Below are 19,243 nucleotides of genomic sequence, written 5' to 3' on the forward strand. Positions count from 1 at the left end.
TTTTAGTGTGAAGACTCCTTCTAGTACTGCATTTCTAGTGACCATGTGGTTATTTTACAAAGACACTCAAATCTGGAATAAACTTTATTTTTAAGTGAACAAGAATGACGGCAAAAAGAGACAATTATTTGACTGTTTCTTTTGAAGTAAAGAAAAAAGAAAACCCACATTAGAAACTCTCACACACACACACTCTCAGTTGTAGGTCATGTATCTTGGGGTAGCGCTGAACTTGGCGTAGGACTTGATGACCTTGTTGACGGCCTCCAGGAAGTCCTTCTCTGTGGCAATCTTCCTGCGAGCCCTGATGGCGAACATGCCTGCCTCTGTGCAGACGCTGCGGATCTCGGCGCCTGACAGGAAACACACAACACCAAAATCAGTCTGAAGAACGACTTTCAAGTATTACTTTACAAATATTTAATCATTTGTTCATATCATCAGATTTAGACTTTATTCTAACTAAGTTAAACAGGATTTGGACAAACATTCTGCAGTGTTTCTGTTACAGAGATGGAGTTGTATTTTAGAGCAGCATGGTTTTCATTGGACAGCAACAGGATATTGTTAGACTGCACCCCTGTGGCCACGTATCAGCATTACAATACCTAAAAAAGGAGCCTATCATGCTCACTTCCAGCTCTGTACATTAATTTTATAACCCCACTAGTGCACAATTTTGTGATTCACAATTTAAATCTGGCTTTTAAGGAGCCCCTTAGTTGAATCTAGTTTTCAGATCCTGCCTCTTCAAATCCCATCTCTTGGCCAGGGTAGCCTGAAGCTTGAGATTTTGACTCACAGGGAATGCTTTCAACAGTATCTTTTACGCTAGTACAAGCTCAACAGGTCCCCTTTAACTAATCTACATAGCTATGTTTAGTGAGTCTTGGGACAAGTGACCAATGAGAGGGACGAATGTTGCCGAATGAGTCTTACCGGTGCTGTTGGGACAGAGACGAGCCAGCAGCTCAAAGCGAATGTCCCTCTCCACACTCATAGAACGGGCATGGATCTTGAAGATGTGGGTGCGGCCCTGCAACGCAAAGAGCAATGATTGAACCGGACAAACAAGGAACACATGCATGCAAACACAGAAGGAGTCCAAGTTGTAATTCTGGACAGATTTTGGCGTCATCTATGAGAATACGTCTGCACGTCCAACTCACTTCCAGGTCAGGCAGGCTGAACTCGATCTTCCTGTCCAGACGTCCGGGTCTCATCAGGGCCGGGTCCAGCGTGTCTGGTCTGTTGGTGGCCATCAGAACTTTGATGTTGCCTCGAGGGTCGAAGCCGTCCAGCTGGTTGATGAGCTCCAGCATGGTCCTCTGGACCTCGTTGTCTCCACCAGCGCCGTCATCAAAACGGGCACCTGGCAAGTTCAACAGCAACAGGTTACCAGGCGTTATATGGGACAGGCATTAGAGAATTAATAAATTTGTAATATATATATTAAAAAAAAAAGGAACTACAAGGGACACTAACCTCCAATAGCATCAATTTCATCAAAGAAGATCAGACAGGCCTTCTTAGTCCTGGCCATCTCAAACAGCTCACGCACCATCCTGGCTCCCTGTAACCAAATACAGCATCTGACGTTTCTGACAATCGCTATCATTAACTATCTAAACCACAGCAGGCCTTTTCGCTGGCGATCTTACCTCTCCCACGTACTTCTGCACCAGCTCAGAGCCGATGACTCTAATGAAGCAGGCGTCTGTTCGGTTGGCCACAGCGCGGGCGCACAGGGTCTTCCCAGTGCCGGGGGGCCCGAACAGCAGAACACCCTTAGGAGGCTCGATACCCAGATTGACAAACCTCTCAGGCTGATGAGAAGAAGAAAAAGACAAATGATCGGTCAAGGTGGAGCCCCAAGCTTCACACCTGGTAGGTGTTTGATGAGGAAAAACTAAATGTGGAAAAGGCTGAAACACTCACATGGAGCAGTGGAGTCTCAACTACTTCTCTCAACTTCTCAATCTGCTCCTTGCATCCACCAACATCACTGTAGGTCACATCAGGCTTCTCCTCCACCTAAGACAGCATGTGGACAAAAGAAGCATTAGTCTGAAAATGATCCGCTACACATGCAACATTTTATCTCTTCATGATTTATTATAAAGCACAAATAGTCCAAAGAAGCTCCATTCTTACCTGCATCATAGTGACAGTGGGGTCGATCTTAGGAGGCAGAGGAATGTGGATCTGATACTTGTTCCTGTCAACGCTGGAGGAGCAGAAGAGACGCTACACTTAGCAGGCCGCGTCACCAGGTGACATAAATAACAGATGTGCGGCTTTTTTTCAATAATACGTTCGCCTCACCCGACTCTCATGCCCTCCTCGATGTCAGTCGGAGCCACCTGGTCACTCAGGTCCACCACAAACTTGGCAAACTGTTTGACATTGATGATGTATTTGGGATCCTCGGAGTCTGCATTGATGATCTTTGTGCATCTGGATGAATGAGACAAAGAAAACTGGTGATTCTAAATCTGCCTAAATCTGAACTTCTGTGATGAATAGGATTAGGTAAAGGTTTGAAATGGGTTTGACTAAGGATGTTACACACACAAGACTTTCATATTAATACAACAGGAGGGATGAGAAAGTTTATAAGAAATAGTTGTATCACTTGAAACATCAAAACAGGAAGCTGGGAAACACAAGGACCTCGTTTTACCTTGCAACCTGCAGCGGCTGCTCACTTTGCAGAGTCTGTTTGTCAGCAGCCAGATCCCAGAGGGCAGGTGGAGCAAGGCCCGTGTCTGACTCCTTAATGCCTGGTAGGTTCACAAAGCACAACAAATCACTTCATGCACAGCTCCGGTCACAGCATCTGGAGCTGGCGACTGACTGAGAATAGCTTAGGAATAGGAACTAATTTGCCCTACAAGTGTATTTATGGATGCATCACCCACCTGTCAGCTCGTTGATCTTTTTGAGCAGCTGCTGAATGTCATCTTCTACTTGTTTGATCTGTCTGGAGTAGGTGCTTTGACCCTGGTGATAAACATCAACACATCTGATCAACATTAAAGTTATTATACTCATGCAAATGTAAATAATTCTTGCATATACTTACATATGTTTTGAGCAGAGCGATGTCTCCTTCATCCAAAGCTGTGATGAAGATAAAGAAAACAACATACATGAGTTTGCACTCAGTGACAGTGTCGGTGGGCCGCTAGCATTGTTGTCGAACTGAGCAGTGCGGTATCATCGTGGTTACAAGATTTATCTAAACGATTTCCACCATAAACATACTAAATGTAACACATTTTAAATGGCAGCAGTTCTCCTAAAGAGGGGTAAATAACAAACGTTTCTTTAAATAGCTGAGCTAACGTTAGCTACACAGCTAGCTAATGTCGACGTTCCTTTCAGTAAAGGGCTATAAAATATATATTTGGGATATAGCCAACCTCTGATAGGCCCGTCGTCCTTTTCCTCTTCCTTAGTCTTCCTCTGGTCGTCTCCCAGATAGTCCGGCATATTTAGTGTGGGAGAAAACTGTTTTGTTACAAAGAAACTGAGCTGCTTCGGCAGCTAAACTGTACAATTACACAGCAGCTTTGGGCTTCCGCCGCTATGCGCCAGATACCGGAAATACAAGACGGAATTGTATTGAAGATGAACCTCATTTAAAATATTTTTGTCAAATACACCGTTTTCTTATAATTTAGATTTTTAAATTGGAAATTTTGATTAAAATAGGTTATTTGTTATTTTCCATCAATTAGATTTGAATAGAATTTCACTGTGTGAAGAAATAATAAAAAATACTTACCGCGGAACTGAAAAGGCGGAACTCTAATGATAACACGGAGTAGTCAACGGCGTGACAGCAAAAGAGCTCGTTTTCGGATAGGCACTTGTAAAGGGAGGCCCATGTGGTGTGTTAGTGAGCGGGCCACAAACTTAAGCACTTTAGGTAGCTCTCACTTGACCCTTTCATCACCTGAATGTTGGTGTGGCCAGTTTTTCTAAGATGTTGTTAGAAGCGTTGGACGGCGACGAAACGGTTGTCTTTAAAGCCGCTGCCGGTAGGTACCGAAAAGGCCAGAGGAAGGTAGCTAGCTAAGCTACCAATGTTCCAGTTTGACTGTACTTGATAGCATGCCGCTAAACAGCAGCAAGGACTAAACTAACATTATCGCCTAATTTAAAGCTTGGAACAGTCCAGTTACCTATTTACTTTGTGTTGTTTCTCTGTTTATACCAAATGTTGTGTATTGCGTTGCATAATGTCACCTAGCTGCTGCCCACTCATGGCTGCAACAGTGATTTATTAGAGCTCCTGTCATTACCTGCACCGGCTAGTTCACAGCGTTTGATATTAACACGCTTGTTTGGCATTTCGCAGCCTATTATGGTTTCATGCATTCACTGTCTGGCTGTTACTTTGTATATACAGCCAATGGCTGTTACTTAACCTCGGAGCACCTGTTGTACCTTCAGATGGTCTGACCTGCCACCACCTCAGACAAAAACAAGCTTTTTAAACGCCAGCTCTGAGTGTACTCCATGTGTGCTGGATGTAAACGGAAAGTAACCAATTTTTATCTTACTCTAAAGGTTTTGGGACTTTTGGCTCCACAAAGACAGAACTAAACCCATTGTTCTCTACTAAAGACAAAAGGAGAACCGGATCCTTGTAACTGTAGTCAAAATCAAGCGAGCACTAAATGAGTTTGAACTGAGTTTGAAACTGTGATCTGCTTGCGTGTATGGAAACCAGAATATTCTTAAGCTAATTATACACTCAGTCAATTGTAATCATTTGTTTGTGTATTGAACACACCCAAACACATTTGAACACAAGTGAACCTGTGACCGTAATAACTTGGCAGCAGTAATCCCACAAGAGCAGTTCTGGGAGCTGTGAATGAGAACTGCACCACATTCAGGGTTAACTTTTAGATCAGTCATCCTCTTTCATGCGTATTCTCTAAATGTCTGGTGTGAACGGCTCCCCAGAGGTCATTCTGAGATTATCTCTCTGTTAGGGCTGCCCTCTGAGTGAGCCATCCCAGAAACCAAATGTCCTCCTTTGTCTGAAGTCATTCCGCAGCAGATTTACATACATTTTCTTGTTCTTTGGGTGCAGAAGCCTTGACATTAGGCTACAAGAAACCTCAATAATAATAATCTAATCCTCTGTCTAAAGTCATAACCCAAATTGAAGGGATCCTTATTAAAAAATATCAGCTAGTATATCTGGTATTGGGGGGAAAAACTATTCAAATATAGTATCGGTATCGACTTCCTGATGAATCCTGTATCTTCTAGACTAAATTTGTATATTCTTTTTCAAACTTAACGAGCAAAACAATATCATTTTCGTCTTCCCGCAGCGTCTGTGCAGGTTCAGCTGGAGCCTGTCGGTCGATGGTTCGAGGCTTACGTGAGGAGGAGAAACAGGAATGTGTCGGCCTCATTCCAGGAGCTGGAGGACGAAGAGGAGTCCTCCGAGGATTCGGAGGATGAGGACTTGAAGCTGGAGGAGTACCCCATGCTCCGAACGCTCGACCCCAAAGACTGGAAGGTATGTGAAGGTTTCTGAAACACTGAAGCCCGTGTTCATTTCACCCTGCAGTTTGACTGATTCAACCAAGCATACCTTGGTTGTTTTCCTCCTTTAATCCCACTAAAAAGACATTTTATCTGTAACCATGCCCGGTCATTTTTGGATTCTCTTTAAACAAGGCTTAAACAAGGAGAGAGAGAAATGTCAGTAACATAAAAAAACAAGGGTCTGTTTTAAACTTTAATAATCTAAAAACTGGATTAGCTGTAGTCTTATGCAGAGCAGTGAGGGCGGCATTTTAATTATGCAACAAGAAATAAATGGATATATGTAGTTTTTTCTGCATCCTTCTGATACAAGACTCCAGGTACACTTTGTTCTTTGAGTGACTTGAAAGGCTTAGGACTCAAAAGCAGATTTTTTGATGTTGGTGACTTTTCCAGTTCAAACCAAAGACACACTCTTGGATTTCGGAGCATTGGTCTTGCTCTAAGAACAAGCTTTGGGATATCCAAGTTTGTACATGTGGGCCCATTCAGTCACTTATTTCACATGACAAAAGTCTCCAGGGGGACTGGGATGGGTATCACTGTGTAAAAAGCATACTGATTGCCTAAAGAAAACAAGTACAAATTGAAGAGTAGTGGACCAAGAACTGACCCCTGAGGTACTCCACGTACAGAAACATTATTATTAAAGGTTGCAGCTTATGTGTATTTTTGTCTCTACATTTGAAAAGTTTATTCTATTACCGCATGTTAAGCTTGATTTATACTCTTGCAATGGGGCATTAACATCTGTGCCCAGTGTGTTCTGTAATTACAACACTAAAACAGCAGGTGGCGACTAGTCAGCTTTGCTAAGGTTCACTCTACTTACACAATGTAGTATGGAACTGAGCAGCTCATATTGGAGTTGAACAAGGAAATGCATTTCGGACCAGTCACAGCTGTTACGGTCTGTATTGCAGCGATGTGGCAGTGCAGGTTACGGTGTAGGCTACAGTGTAGGGTCTGGTGCTATGAGGTAGCTACTGTGTAGAAGTGACACACAACTATTGATTAAGCTTCAGTCTTATTATCTGGAGCTAGAGACTCCCTGACACCCCGCACATAAATACATGAAATATCCTATCCACTTCAAACTATAAATGAAATATGACTGTTGTTGTTGTTTTTCCCATAACTCGTCAGAATCAAGATCACTACGCTGTCCTCGGGCTCCCTCACTTGAGGTATAAAGCCACACAGAAACAGATTAAAGCTGCCCGTAAGTATGTTTCCTCCACTGCTCTCATTAATCGGTTCTCTGGTTGACTGAGAGGTTCAACTCATCCTCTGCCGTTCTTTTACAGACAAATCCATTGTGTTGAAGCACCATCCTGACAAAAGGAAAGCTGCAGGAGAGCAGATTGTAGAAGGAGACAATGACTACTTCACCTGTATAACTAAAGGTACATATTATAAGTTACAGCTGTTATCAACTCACTAACATTACCTCTGGAATGCCCTGACACTGAATATCAGTGTTTTCTCCTTGTGGCCTTTGAACCTCAGCTGCAGAGATCTTGTTCGACCCTGTGAAAAGGAGAGCCTTCGACAGCGTCGATCCCACCTTCGACAACGCAGTGCCTTCTAAGAGCGAAGGCAAAGAAAACTTTTTTGAGGTGTTCACTCCTGTTTTTGAGAGAAATGCCAGGTGGTCTTCCAAAAAGCATGTGCCCTCCCTCGGGACCATGAAGTCCTCTTTCGAAGAAGTGGATAATTTTTACTCTTTTTGGTAAGAGAGAGAGTTTCATTTCTGTTGCATGTTGATTTGTGAGTTAAAAATAACCAGAGGCAAAGACAAACTGTTGTTTTCACTATTAAAGGTACAACTTTGACTCATGGAGGGAGTTCTCATATTTGGATGAAGAGGAAAAGGAAAAGGCTGAATGGTAAGCTGCTTATCACCGATGTCCAAATCAGTTTTATTTGTATAACGATTTAAAACTTCTCAAGACGCTTTACAGAACCTAGAGCACCGGTCCACTGCAGTGAAACACGCTGTTATATGCTAAGCTGACGCGTTAACTTTCTCCCCTGCAGTCGAGATGAGAGGAGATGGATTGAAAAGCAGAATCGAGCTTCCAGGGCGCAGAGAAAGAAGGAGGAGATGAACAGAATACGAACACTAGTTGGTACAGTCTCTCAGAGCTGCACACACTTGCAGATTCTAATAAACACACTAAGATATATCATACAGGGACCATATAGGGAAAATTGTGTCTAATACACTACATGGTTTATGAGTCTCTGCTGAAAATAAGTGATTGTTTTATTTGACTGCAGATACTGCATACAGCTGTGATCCTAGAATAAAGAAATTCAAAGAAGAGGAAAAGGCCAGGAAGGAGTCGGAGAAGAAGGCTAAGGCTGAAGCCAAGAAGAGAGAGCAGGAGGAGAAGGACAGGGTATGTTCACATTCTCACTGTTGAAGCATGAATCAAGTATTGACTGTGGTATTGAGGTCTTGCCTACTGCCCTGAATCATCATCTACTGGGTTTATTAACAGAAATATCTTCAGATGTTTCATGAAACATCAGGGAATATTTGCTCAGGAACACATAAATGGAACAAATCCTTCGTCCACTCGTTTAAGTGCGTGTTTTTGTGTGCGTCCGACAGGCCCGGCAGGCAGAGCTGGAGGCTGCTCGCCTGGCGAAGGAGAAGGAGGACGAGGAGGCCAAGCAAGCAGCACAGCAGGCAAAGAAAGAGAAGGAGATCCAGAAGAAGGCCATCAAGAAGGAGAGGCAGAAACTCAGGACCACATGCAAGGTTAGCTCTCGCTGAAACACTCAGTCTCAGATATTTCAAGCTTTGCTCATTGATCAGTTAGTACTTTTGAAATGGGCGTTTGTGTTTTCTGCCTTCAAACCGTTTGTTCATCTACAGAACTGGAATTACTTTGCTGACAATGAAGCTGAAAGCGTGAAGATGATGGAGGAAGTGGAGAAACTTTGCGACCGGCTGGAACTCACTAGGTACTATAAATATGAACTTTAATACTATCGGAATTGTTTTAGAGACATTTGTGTATGTCATCCCATGAGTGTTAGTCAGAAGCAGTTTAAACTTTTATCATTTTATGTACTCCAAGCTCATTAATATACACATTAGAATTGGTTATGTGCAAATAAAGATGCTGTCTGTCAGCATTATGCGATTATCCCCATTAGTGATGCAGGGTGACATGCATTTCTTTGTGTCCTATTTCCAGTCTGCAGTCCCTGAATGAAACCCTGGCATCTGGCTCTAAAGAGGAGAGCAAGGTAGCAGTGGAGAAGCAGGTAAAAAACAAAACAAAAAAAAACACTTTGTCTTTCAAGATTTTATTTTATTTTTTTTAGCATTTTTGGTTTATCTTACATTATTAGTAAATGAAAGTCATACATGAAGTACGTAGTAAACCAACAGGTGGGTGTGTCTGTCACAGGTGCAGGAAGTGAACGCCCAGCTGCAGAGGGAAAAGGACGCCGAGGTCCAGGCCAGGCAGGCGGCTCGCAGCGCCGACCAGGCCAGCGGAGGAGGAGGAGCTGGGGGAAAGGGCTGGAACGAGGAAGACCTCCAGCTGCTCATCAAAGCAGTCAACCTGTTCCCCGCTGGGACCAACGCCAGGTAATGAGAGCAGCCGCTTACCATGTGTTCTCTTTTATTAGAGAGGATGGTACTCGCCTCGGTCTTCAGCAGAGGTTACATCATGTTGTTTTATGTGGGGGGAAAAAAAATACTGTACTTGCAAATTTGTAAGGGCTCCTCAGAACAGGATGGGACTCTTTATCATAAAGTCCATGTTTAGACCTTGCATTAACACCTGTCCAGGGCAATCGGATCACAAGTGTGACCACACCCAGGGTGCATTTGAGTGATATATGTCGGACCATATTTGAAAGTGACCACACAGCAGGATCTAAGCTTCTAGTTATAATCTGAGCTTTGTCCAGGTCTCTAAAATAACTAAGGTCAGGGCAGAGAGGAAATAAATAATAACAATGCATACGTAGCATGAAACTGAGATTGAATCTCAAGTGCTGAATTGGAACACATGTAGAGACACACCTTTGTGACCACAGGTACTTGTTAATACAAGAACGGGGAAAGAGAAGATTAATGTCATCACCCTAATACTGAGACTCATATTGTTAATCTGTCTGTCCTACTTTGTTTATTCAAATCTGATATGTAATTTCTTTTCTTTTTTTTGCCAGGTGGGAAGTTATTGCCAATTACATGAACTTGCACTCCACCAGCGGCATGAAGAGGACAGCCAAAGATGTCATCAACAAAGCTAAGAATCTGCAACGGCTCGGTAAGCTCACGCATAAAGAAAGATTCCCTCAATCTACACACACACCACTCGGTATTGCATCCCAGCTTTAAATAGTCACAGCTGAAGCTGAATTCTTTTGAGGTAGGACTTTATTAGGCTATTTAAGATGCACCGTCCACATGTCTCTGCTAATACTAGACAAAATGTACGTTCCAGTAAAATATTTGATCGATATTGTTTTAAAAGGTTTGTGAAATGCTTTCCACAGATCCAGGCCAGAAAGATGAGATCAACAAAAAAGCCTTTGAAAAGTTCAAGAAGGAACACGGTTCAGTGCCGCCCACCATAGACAACGCTCATCCCTCAGAGAGATTTGATGGTAAACGGCACAAAAACACATCTGTCAAAGCAGATCTGTAGTAGTTTTATTTCTCCTGAAGACCTCCATGACTACTATTGCGGTGCTGTTGATGCTGGTCATTCCAACATCCTAACGTCAACTAAACATAACTATTGTGTTGCTCTGTCTGGTCCCGTAGCCTCTGGTAGTGATAGTAACGCAGCCCCCTGGACCACAGAGGAACAGAAACTTCTGGAACAGGCCCTGAAGACCTACCCTGTCAGCACACCTGAGCGGTGGGAGAAGATAGCAGCGGCTGTCCCCGGACGAAGCAAGAAAGACTGTATGAAGAGATACAAGGTACGTTGATGCAGTCTGTCCTTTAAATCCTTGTGAACGTTGTCTGATGCCAGTTTATTGGGTACACATAACTAAAACCATGGCGTCAGTCTTGCGCTACTTTGTAACTGTGCTGTTAAATAGTAATGTTATCATTTGAATCTAACATGTTTCCCTGTTTCTTTTGACAGGAACTGGTGGAGATGGTTAAAGCCAAGAAAGCTGCTCAGGAACAAGTGGCGGGCAAGAATAAAAAATGACAAGAACCACAAAAGATGATAGTATCTGTGTTATTTTAACATTATTGTGTTGGTCTTTATTTTATAATAAAAAATTAAAGGAGGAAAAAAAGAACTAGAGACATGTCTTAAATATTGTGTTTGTGTTTCTGCTGTACAGTCGATTGTTCCGCTCAGCTTCTCATCCAGAACATTCCACTGCGGATCTGTTTGTAGTCTGGCAACTGTTCAATTGGACCTGGAGAATAAAAAATATATATATTTTAGTGACACTGCAATTAATAACACAAGATCTCAGATTTCGGCATCAAATCTAAACAAGGGCACATCATAAAACTTTAACCTGCTATGAAGGTGCAGCTGACCTTTACAGCAATTATGCTTAGTAATAAATTCAGTAACACAAATTATAACGATCCCCTTTAAATCCACTCACAGCAATTATGAGCAATAGATAATTATTTTAATCACATTGTGTTGACTTGGAAAAGCTGCATGCTCAGAGAAGAATGAGTTCTTAACTCCTTAGAAATCCATTATTACAAAACAACTACATACCAACTGCTGCAATGGCAGGAGCCCTGTTGTAGATGTATTTGGTGCAGACGTCCTTAATGGTGTTAGCATCGATAGCCTGTTGAGAGGGATTACATATTGTTGGGTTTTGCAACAGTATAGCACATCAGACCACATGGAAGGGAATCGATATGATGGACTGAACATTAAACAGTGGTTGAGTTTCAGTCTGAACTGTAAACCAACATCTTTTTAGACATTTGGGGCAGCAGAAACAAGCTGTAATGACATGATGTGAATGCCGTGTTATCTTTTAAGTCGACACAATGATTTTTTAAGATTATAGTTTATAATTTATACATTCTGACAAGTCAAATATTCTCTATTTTTTTTGCTCCATATTCAACCAAGACAACGTTAACTGTATCTACTCACATCAATTCGGGCCTCCAGTTCATGCAGCGGGATCCTGCGGCTGTAGCACAACATCTGTCTGCCGATGTCCTCGCAGATCGGGGTGGATCCTGGAGAAAGCACTTCCAGTTACATGATGACAAAACCAGAAACTCTATGAACCCGTACTTCTCCCTCGTGCTGCCTTACCATCAAGATGCAGGAGCATGTTGGTCTTGAGCAGGTTCTTGGCCCGAGCCACCTCACTTTCTGTCACACTTGTACAAAGAGACATCCTGACCAGGAAGAAAATATGTACATTAAATACACTTAAAGTTTCCTCATCTCTTCTGCACCTTTAACTATTAAAAGGCCTTCAGGAGTGACTGCACTCACCATTCCATCTGAGTGAAGTGCATCATGTCGTTGATGGTGCCGGGCTCACACACCATGTAGAGCCCCCACAGGCCTGTGTCTGTGTAGCAGGTGTTGAAGGACTGGAAGCTGTGGCACAGGTTCCCCTGACAGGCCATCTGGGCCAGTTTACTAGACAGATTCTAGATTCACAGGACAGAAACCAACAGAGATGTATGAGATAGTTCCAAAACTAAATGGCAACTTAATGGTGTACAGATCAAGTGTATGTGTGTACATGTGTTTCTCAGTTTATGTGCACAGACTTTTAATTTGGTTATTTGAGGGTTCAGACTTTGTTTTAGTTTTCAGGTTAAATCAGATTCAGAGTAGGAGGTTAACTACCCATTGTGCTTCACGAAGAACTTCATGCCTTTAAGGTTCATGTATTCTATAACAATAATGATGTGATAGTTATAGCCTATTGCTGGGTGGTATAACAACATACAATAACACCAGATGTAGATAATTCTTTAAGTCTAACACAGTCAACCAACACCTAATTCTAGATCAATTATTAAACACTTTCTCTTGTACTGGAAATGTACCCACCATGTAGTATGTGCTAAAACAAGAACCTAAAAGAGTTTGAAGAAGAACTAGAACTAGAACTACTACTACTACGAGTGTTCTCAGTTCCTGCAGTGTAGGTCCACAGAAAGAGTGTACTTTTTCCAACAGCGTTAACTATGAACTATGAGTGTTTCCTCGGCACTCACCACGCCGCCACCAAATGAGCGGTCCCAGTTTCCTATGAGTGTGTTGGCCACCATGAGGGGGATGGTGTCGGGGTGAGACCATCCAACAGCCTCCACGGCGATGGCGATATGAGCCAGAGGCATTTTGTTGTCGCACACACGGATCTGAAACAGCAGCACGCAGGAACTGAGCAGCGTTCATCAAATGAACTGTGAGGGCTTTTTAAATACCTCACGGGAAGAAACTTAAATATCAAGTCAAAACGGTCAACTTACGATGGGATATTAACGATAATCCATACAAATATTTATCAACCCCAGATCATAGCACTGCCCCCACAGGCTTGTACAGTACGCACTAGGCATGATGGGTGCATCTCTTCATCTGCCTCTCTTCTTACCCTGATTGTATTTCATTTTATATAATTTCTCTTGTCTTACCTTATTCTATTTTTTGTATTTTGCACTGTTGTTCCCTGCCGCTGTAACACCTTAATTCCCCCACTGCGATAAGTAAGGTCCTATGTTATCTTATCTTATCTTACCTCACTCCCTGTGAAGTGACATGGAGGAAGTGCTGGAGCTTCACCCTGATATCTGCCAGGAAGTTTTCCAAAGTGGTACTTGGCCAGGTCGATGAGCTCATTGTGACAAACTCCTGATCAGAGACAGATCACAGAAACTCAGAACAACTTTAAGCTTAGTTCATTTCACTTTTCTACATACTGTTTGGCTGTTGTATAAGATCTAGCTGCATGGCAACACAACATGTGAGGAGACAATCGGCTCTGACCTCCGGCAGCAGCCAGCACTATTCTGGGTCCTTTGTAGTGAGTGGTGATGTACTCAACCAGGTCTCCTCTGTTGATCGTCCTGCAACACAAACACACAACTGACTCAAAGCATGAAGGAAAGGTATACAGCACAGCAGGACAGCCAGACCAAACCAAGGCAGCTGACTAATGCTGAATAACACATTAGGTCTTACTTGATGTTCTCTGTAGGGCCCAGGATGGTCCTGCCCAGCGCTGTGGACTGGTACGCTGTGGCATGCAGGTAGTCAAAGACCACTTCCTGCAGATTGGTCTCCACTTCCTGCATCTCTCTGAGGATCACACCTCGCTCTCTTTCGATCTCAGCCTCACCCAGTGTGCTGTTCTGGATGATGTCAGCCAGGATCTCCACGGCTTGAAGGCAGAAAACACATAACATGTTGTTATGCTTATGTATCTTGTGACACTTGTTTGAGGTCATGTCAGTGGTAGACAATACATTTGAGAATGTGAAATGACAATAAAACATTCTGCCAAAATGTTTTTATTTTTCACATGAAAACTAGGATAAATTAGTTAAAATTGCATTTGGTGGTTAAATCGACATCTTGTTTACTGCACTGCATTCTGTCTATCGTGGCCAACGTGGTCCAATTGTAATTTTAAACTCCTCTGTACCTCGTGGAAGATCCTTAGAGAAAGCTTTGGCATAGTACACAGTCTGCTCCCGAGACGTGTAGGCGTTCAGATGAGCCCCCATGTTCTCAATCTCCAACTCCAGATCCAGCTGAGAGCGTTTCCTGGTGCCCTGTCCCCCAACACAAACACACACACACACACATACAAGCAGGGATGTGAACAACCAGTGGAAACTGTTTTGCATAATGGCTGCACCTGAAACTTCCACTGTGTCTAGATGAGATTTAGTGGCCTTTGTGCAAATGGCATTTTTCAACTGCAGTCACTGATACATGAGTGGAAATCATATTAATGTAATAGTAGTACTGCACTAAATCACTTTATCATGAAAGCTATAGTATTCAGCATTAGTTTAAATAAAAAACAGAAAGCTGTCTACTAAACTGTTTTCCTTCTGGGAGCTGTGGGTTGTAGTACGACAGAATTGTATTGTGTTGTGTTGTACCGGCACGTATCTATTATTTATACAACCACATTTAGTCAGTGGATAAGGCCAAATACCCAAAACAATGTAGCGTTTAATGACCTGTGAGTGTATATTCTTTCTCGTTCTGCAAATGTGTCAATAACCCACATAGCACAGAAAGTCCTGTAAACAGACGTACAAATGTTGCAGCGTTCCTACCGCCTCACCTTAAATGCCATATGTTCCAGGAAGTGGGCTGTGCCATTATTTCTCTCGTTCTCATAGCGACTGCCGGCATCTATCCACAGGCCCACCTGGAAGAGGTCCGAGATGATCCACATGATTACAGGCCAGTCTTGTAACAGTTGAGTGTATTAGCAAATGATAAAGGCACTGTCTTGGGCAGTTACATGTAAACTATTCTGCTTAGATTTCAAATAATCAAGAAAATCAATGATGAATATAATAGATATACTTTTTTTACTTTTGAGATGGACAATATTTTCTTCTTATTAAGAGTTTGAAAGGTTATAAAAAGGTATTCTTCACACAAAACCACAAAGAAATGAATTGCTTCATGGAACCCTGAGCTTTAATTGTCACTTTAGCATATTATTTTTGTAAAAGCATAAAAGTAGTAGGATCAAACAGCAAGTGTGAGTATGTTTAGGTGGACTGCCTTTAACTTACTGTGCAGGTGGTAAGCCCAGCGTCCTCGGAAGCCACCCGGAGTCCATTTTCCAAAGTGGTTACCTTGGTTTCAGGAACATTTAGAGCCACCTGCTGAACAGCCTGAGTAGCCAAGAGTCTGTGGGGCCCAGCAGGGAGCTGCAGGAGGAGGACAGACAGGAATTCACTGCAAGTCACCATGACACTTCAAAATTTCGGACACTCACGTCAACTGTTATGTTAGCTCATTGATATAAGCTTAAATTAATTAAACTATGGCGTCGATATTTTTTTCTGTATTATACAGGCAAAACGACAAATTCATCTTAGTGTAGCATTGCATGCCTCGGCTGTTAGCTAACTTTAACTGTTAGCAAACAGTGATCCTGAGCGGCCATGTCGAGAGGTTTTTCCTTGGTTAGGCAGTGAAGTGACGGGTGTCAATGAACTCTGGTGGAGCCGCCGGACTGAAAACGTAACGTGAAACATTCTACTTACCCTGCTTAGAGAATTTGTCTTCAGTAAATGTCTTTGAAGAAGACATCTCCCGGCAGAAGTGAGGCGCTGTAAGGACGCTGCCATAATGTTTACCTGTAACACTGCGCAAGCGCTGTTTTTGATGACGCAACATCCGCCAAAGATGACGAATGTCTTGTTTAACGGAATAAAGGACATAAAAATGAGACGTACAAACATGTGAAAATTATCACAGCAACAGAATAAAGCGACAATTAGTTGAAGTAACAAACTATATGAATATAAAGATTTATATTTTATATTATATTTCATATATATATGTTATTTTGTTATTTTTATGTGTTCCCAAAAATTGCAATTGACAATGTTTTCACAGTATTACAAAGCAGTGTCATAATTTTTGTTATTGTTATTGACATTGTACTGCTGGCGAGATATTACCTAAGACACTTTATTTTTGTGCTTCCATTGTCGCATTTATTTTGAAAAGGCCTGACAGTTGAAAGGCGGAAGTGTAGATTTAGCCTAGCGCGAATTTTCTTCGGAGGGTCTCAAGTTAGTCTAGTCTACAACCTCTCAATAGCACTTCATTGACACTGGAAGAACCAAGAAACACTAAAGTGCTGTTCCGTGCAGAGTAGCGAGTCTGTTGCTGTTTTATACATTTGAAGGTATTTCTCTTTCAACCCAGAGGCGTTTGTTCTTCAGTTTAATATGAAGTTCTGCGGTATTGTTAGCTGCTAATGTAGAGAGTTAGCTGTTACAGCTAATGAGTGGCCTTAATACTAGCTGATGCGTTAAAACAGTAGTCAACAGCCATTATTCTTGGTGTGGCTTCTAGATAAGAAATGGCGGATGTTGGAGTTCTAATGGACGGTGATCTGGAAGATGGAGAGATCTCCGGGTCGGATACTGAGATGGGAACCGCAGCACAGGCTCCACCTCAGGTTCCTCCAGCTTTTACCGCCCAGTCCTTCCAGACCAGACCCTCTGCCCAGCCTCCTGCCAGCGCCTACCGCAGCACCGGTAGGACAGCGGAGTCCAGCGACAGTGACCCGGATTCGTCGGATGACGACGCGGCAGTTTGGCGCCGGAAGCGCCAGAAAGTGATCAACGCTCCGCAGCCGCCTGCGTGCTCCTCCCGGCCAGCGCCGACCCCTGTGCCTTGCCCCGGAGGAGTAGGAAGCCGCAAGGTGAATAACATCTGGGGCTCCGTGGTCCAGGAGCAGTGTCAAGACGCTATAACTGCAGAACTTGGCATATTTGGCATGGAGGGTGTTGGCATGTCCAGCAGAAATGTGGAGACTTATAACTTTGTCCTGGCGCGTAAGATGATGGAGAAGGAGAGGGAGATGGAGCAGCAGTCCAAGCTAGAAGGAGAAGTGAGCATGCTGGATGAAGAGCTGGAGGAGTACATGAAGAGCCGGGGGTCCGACGAGAGAGCAGGAGGGGACTCAAAGAGGAAGAGGCCAGTTAAAGACAGACTTGGCCCCCTGGCTGAGATGGACATCAAGGGCCGGTATGAGATCACAGAGGACGACCCTGACGACAAGGTGACGGATGAGATCGCTCACAGGCTGCGGGAGCCTAAGAAAGATCTGATAGCTCGTGTTGTCAAAACCGTCGGGAAGAAGAAGGCCATAGAACTGCTCGGGGAGACCGCCACGCTGGAGGAGAGCGGTGGCGTGTACACCATGGACGGCAGCAGGCGACGGACGCCAGGCGGGGTGTATCTCAACCTGCTGAAGAACACACCCAGCATCACCAAGGCCCAGATCAGGCAGATATTCTTCGAGGAGCAACAGAAAGACTGCAAGAGTAAGAAGGCCGCCCAGAAGAGGAGGCGGCACGTGGTGGCCAAGAAGATGAAACAAGCCATCGGGACACTGAACCTGCAGGAGCACGATGACGTCTCCAGGGAGACTTTTGCTAGTGATACCAATGAGGCCTTGGAGTCACTGGAGGAGGCTGCAGAGGAAGAGGAGGAAGAGGAGGTTCAGGGAGAAGTCGCTGTGGGCACTGAGGACACAGCGGTGGTGTACAACTCTGCAGACCTGGAGGTCTTCTGAGGGCTGGACTAAGATTTAAATGAAACCCTTAAAACACTGTAAAACTAATGAATACAGAGTCACAATGTGGTGTGTTTTTTTTTCTTTCTTTTTTTGAAGCTTAGCAATTAAAGGAGCACTTACGTTAACAGATGCATTGTTTGGTTCAGCATGGGTTTGTTGATTTCAGCTGTCGTGATGCTGATGGTGTTCACCTTTAAAATCAAACAATGATTAAACAAAAACAGTTTTCTGGTTTTCAAATACAGCACCCTTCTTTTGATTATGCGGTCTTGATTAATCACATTCATGTATGTGACTGTGTCCGGAAAATAAATAAATTTAGCTCCATACAAGGAAAAGTCAGGTTTGAGGCTATTTTTATTTTATTTTATTTTAGTATTGTGATGCAGGTTTGCTACCAGGACAGGTGGTAGGTATGTATAATTGGCCTGAGATTCATAACAAATTTTTTTATGCATAGAACCTCAAGCAAAATATGATAGACAGAGACTTGTAGAGCAGAAGTTTGTCCACTAGATGGCAGACACATACAGTTTCCCTCTATTACCAATGACCTTTTGTGTACTAAATAAGGATGTAATGCAAAAAGTAGTTACACAGATCAATATGTCTTAGCTTACATTGTGTATTTAAAGGATCGCATGAATGAAGGAACCATATACATAAGATATACATAAAATATTATCCAGGAATTTAAAAAATACAGGATCTCTGCAAGCAAAATGAACAGCGGCTGTAGCAATGCAGTGGCTTGGGTTCGAGTCCAGTCTGTGCTATTTCCTGCATATAAGATAAGAGAAATCACATTTCCATCTACAGTTCAAATATCTGCACTGATCAAACACATTTTCTCTATTTCACCACCATTAGTGTGTTGTTAAAAAAAAAAAAAAAGCTTTCTAGTTGGAACTGAAAAACGTCTTGTGTACACAGTTTGGTTGGTTCCCATCTCAATATTTTTAATCATTTAAAATGTTCTGGCTGTTACCAGCTACAGCCAGAGGGTGGCAGCAACGGTCTGATTATGTTAGTGGCAACACCGGCAACTTGACATGACTGCCGTTCTTTCACATGGCAGGGAAATAAATGTGGGATGAATGTGTTTTGTCTCACGTGTCTGCTTCCCTGTTGCTGTCCACTAACTTAATGCTTTTAAAGTAGGTTGTGCCAGATTACCATTTATTTCGACTTAGATAATTGTCTGACACCTTATGCTGTTGTTACGCCACGACACATTAACACAAAACATAAGCATTCAGAGTCATGCTTCCTGTCACCTGTCAAATTTATGTCAAATATTGAGGGAAGCTGAGATCAAAAAATGGCTGATGGTGTCCCACCCTCTGATAGCTGGGCATATATATGCTGC

At 42.9% G+C, this 19,243-nt stretch overlaps 4 protein-coding genes across 4 annotated transcripts; 2 read left to right on the forward strand and 2 right to left on the reverse strand.

Annotated features, from left to right (window-relative positions):
- Window positions 1–71: 71 nt before the first annotated feature.
- On the reverse strand, window positions 72–3,585 carry psmc2 (proteasome 26S subunit, ATPase 2). The gene is made up of 12 exons (XM_084573783.1): window positions 3,426–3,585; window positions 3,086–3,123; window positions 2,922–3,003; window positions 2,684–2,783; window positions 2,326–2,457; window positions 2,155–2,227; window positions 1,939–2,034; window positions 1,662–1,826; window positions 1,486–1,573; window positions 1,170–1,372; window positions 940–1,036; window positions 72–353 (listed from the first exon to the last, which is right to left on the reverse strand). Exons 1-12 carry the CDS (start codon window positions 3,493–3,495, stop codon window positions 196–198), a joined length of 1,302 nt encoding a protein of 433 aa, XP_084429909.1. The 5' UTR covers window positions 3,496–3,585; the 3' UTR covers window positions 72–195.
- Window positions 3,586–3,851: 266 nt separating this feature from the next.
- On the forward strand, window positions 3,852–10,845 carry dnajc2 (DnaJ (Hsp40) homolog, subfamily C, member 2). Its single transcript, XM_084573193.1, has 16 exons — window positions 3,852–4,046; window positions 5,358–5,548; window positions 6,724–6,799; window positions 6,885–6,983; window positions 7,087–7,309; window positions 7,401–7,466; window positions 7,618–7,709; window positions 7,861–7,982; window positions 8,198–8,347; window positions 8,465–8,553; window positions 8,790–8,859; window positions 9,006–9,187; window positions 9,778–9,878; window positions 10,108–10,218; window positions 10,379–10,539; window positions 10,710–10,845. The coding sequence occupies exons 1-16, from the start codon at window positions 3,992–3,994 to the stop codon at window positions 10,776–10,778; spliced, it is 1,857 nt and encodes a 618-aa protein (XP_084429319.1). The 5' UTR covers window positions 3,852–3,991; the 3' UTR covers window positions 10,779–10,845.
- Window positions 10,798–15,956, reverse strand: pmpcb (peptidase, mitochondrial processing subunit beta; the record flags this gene model as incomplete). The annotated part of the gene is given in 14 exon segments (XM_084573194.1): window positions 10,798–10,995; window positions 11,316–11,391; window positions 11,709–11,797; window positions 11,877–11,962; window positions 12,063–12,223; window positions 12,800–12,943; window positions 13,324–13,436; window positions 13,572–13,651; window positions 13,767–13,965; window positions 14,230–14,359; window positions 14,884–14,970; window positions 15,347–15,484; window positions 15,824–15,940; window positions 15,942–15,956. Coding segments are annotated over 14 exon segments (1,500 nt in total). The 3' UTR covers window positions 10,798–10,930.
- A 365-nt stretch (window positions 15,957–16,321) lies between these two features.
- Window positions 16,322–18,654, forward strand: phax (phosphorylated adaptor for RNA export). Its single transcript, XM_084573265.1, has 2 exons — window positions 16,322–16,473; window positions 16,644–18,654. Exon 2 carries the CDS (start codon window positions 16,651–16,653, stop codon window positions 17,869–17,871), a length of 1,221 nt encoding a protein of 406 aa, XP_084429391.1. The 5' UTR covers window positions 16,322–16,473; window positions 16,644–16,650; the 3' UTR covers window positions 17,872–18,654.
- Window positions 18,655–19,243: the final 589 nt, after the last annotated feature.

The sequence above is a fragment of the Chelon labrosus genome (assembly GCF_963514085.1).
Source record: "Chelon labrosus genome assembly, chromosome: 23".
NCBI classification, from domain to species: domain Eukaryota; kingdom Metazoa; phylum Chordata; class Actinopteri; order Mugiliformes; family Mugilidae; genus Chelon; species Chelon labrosus.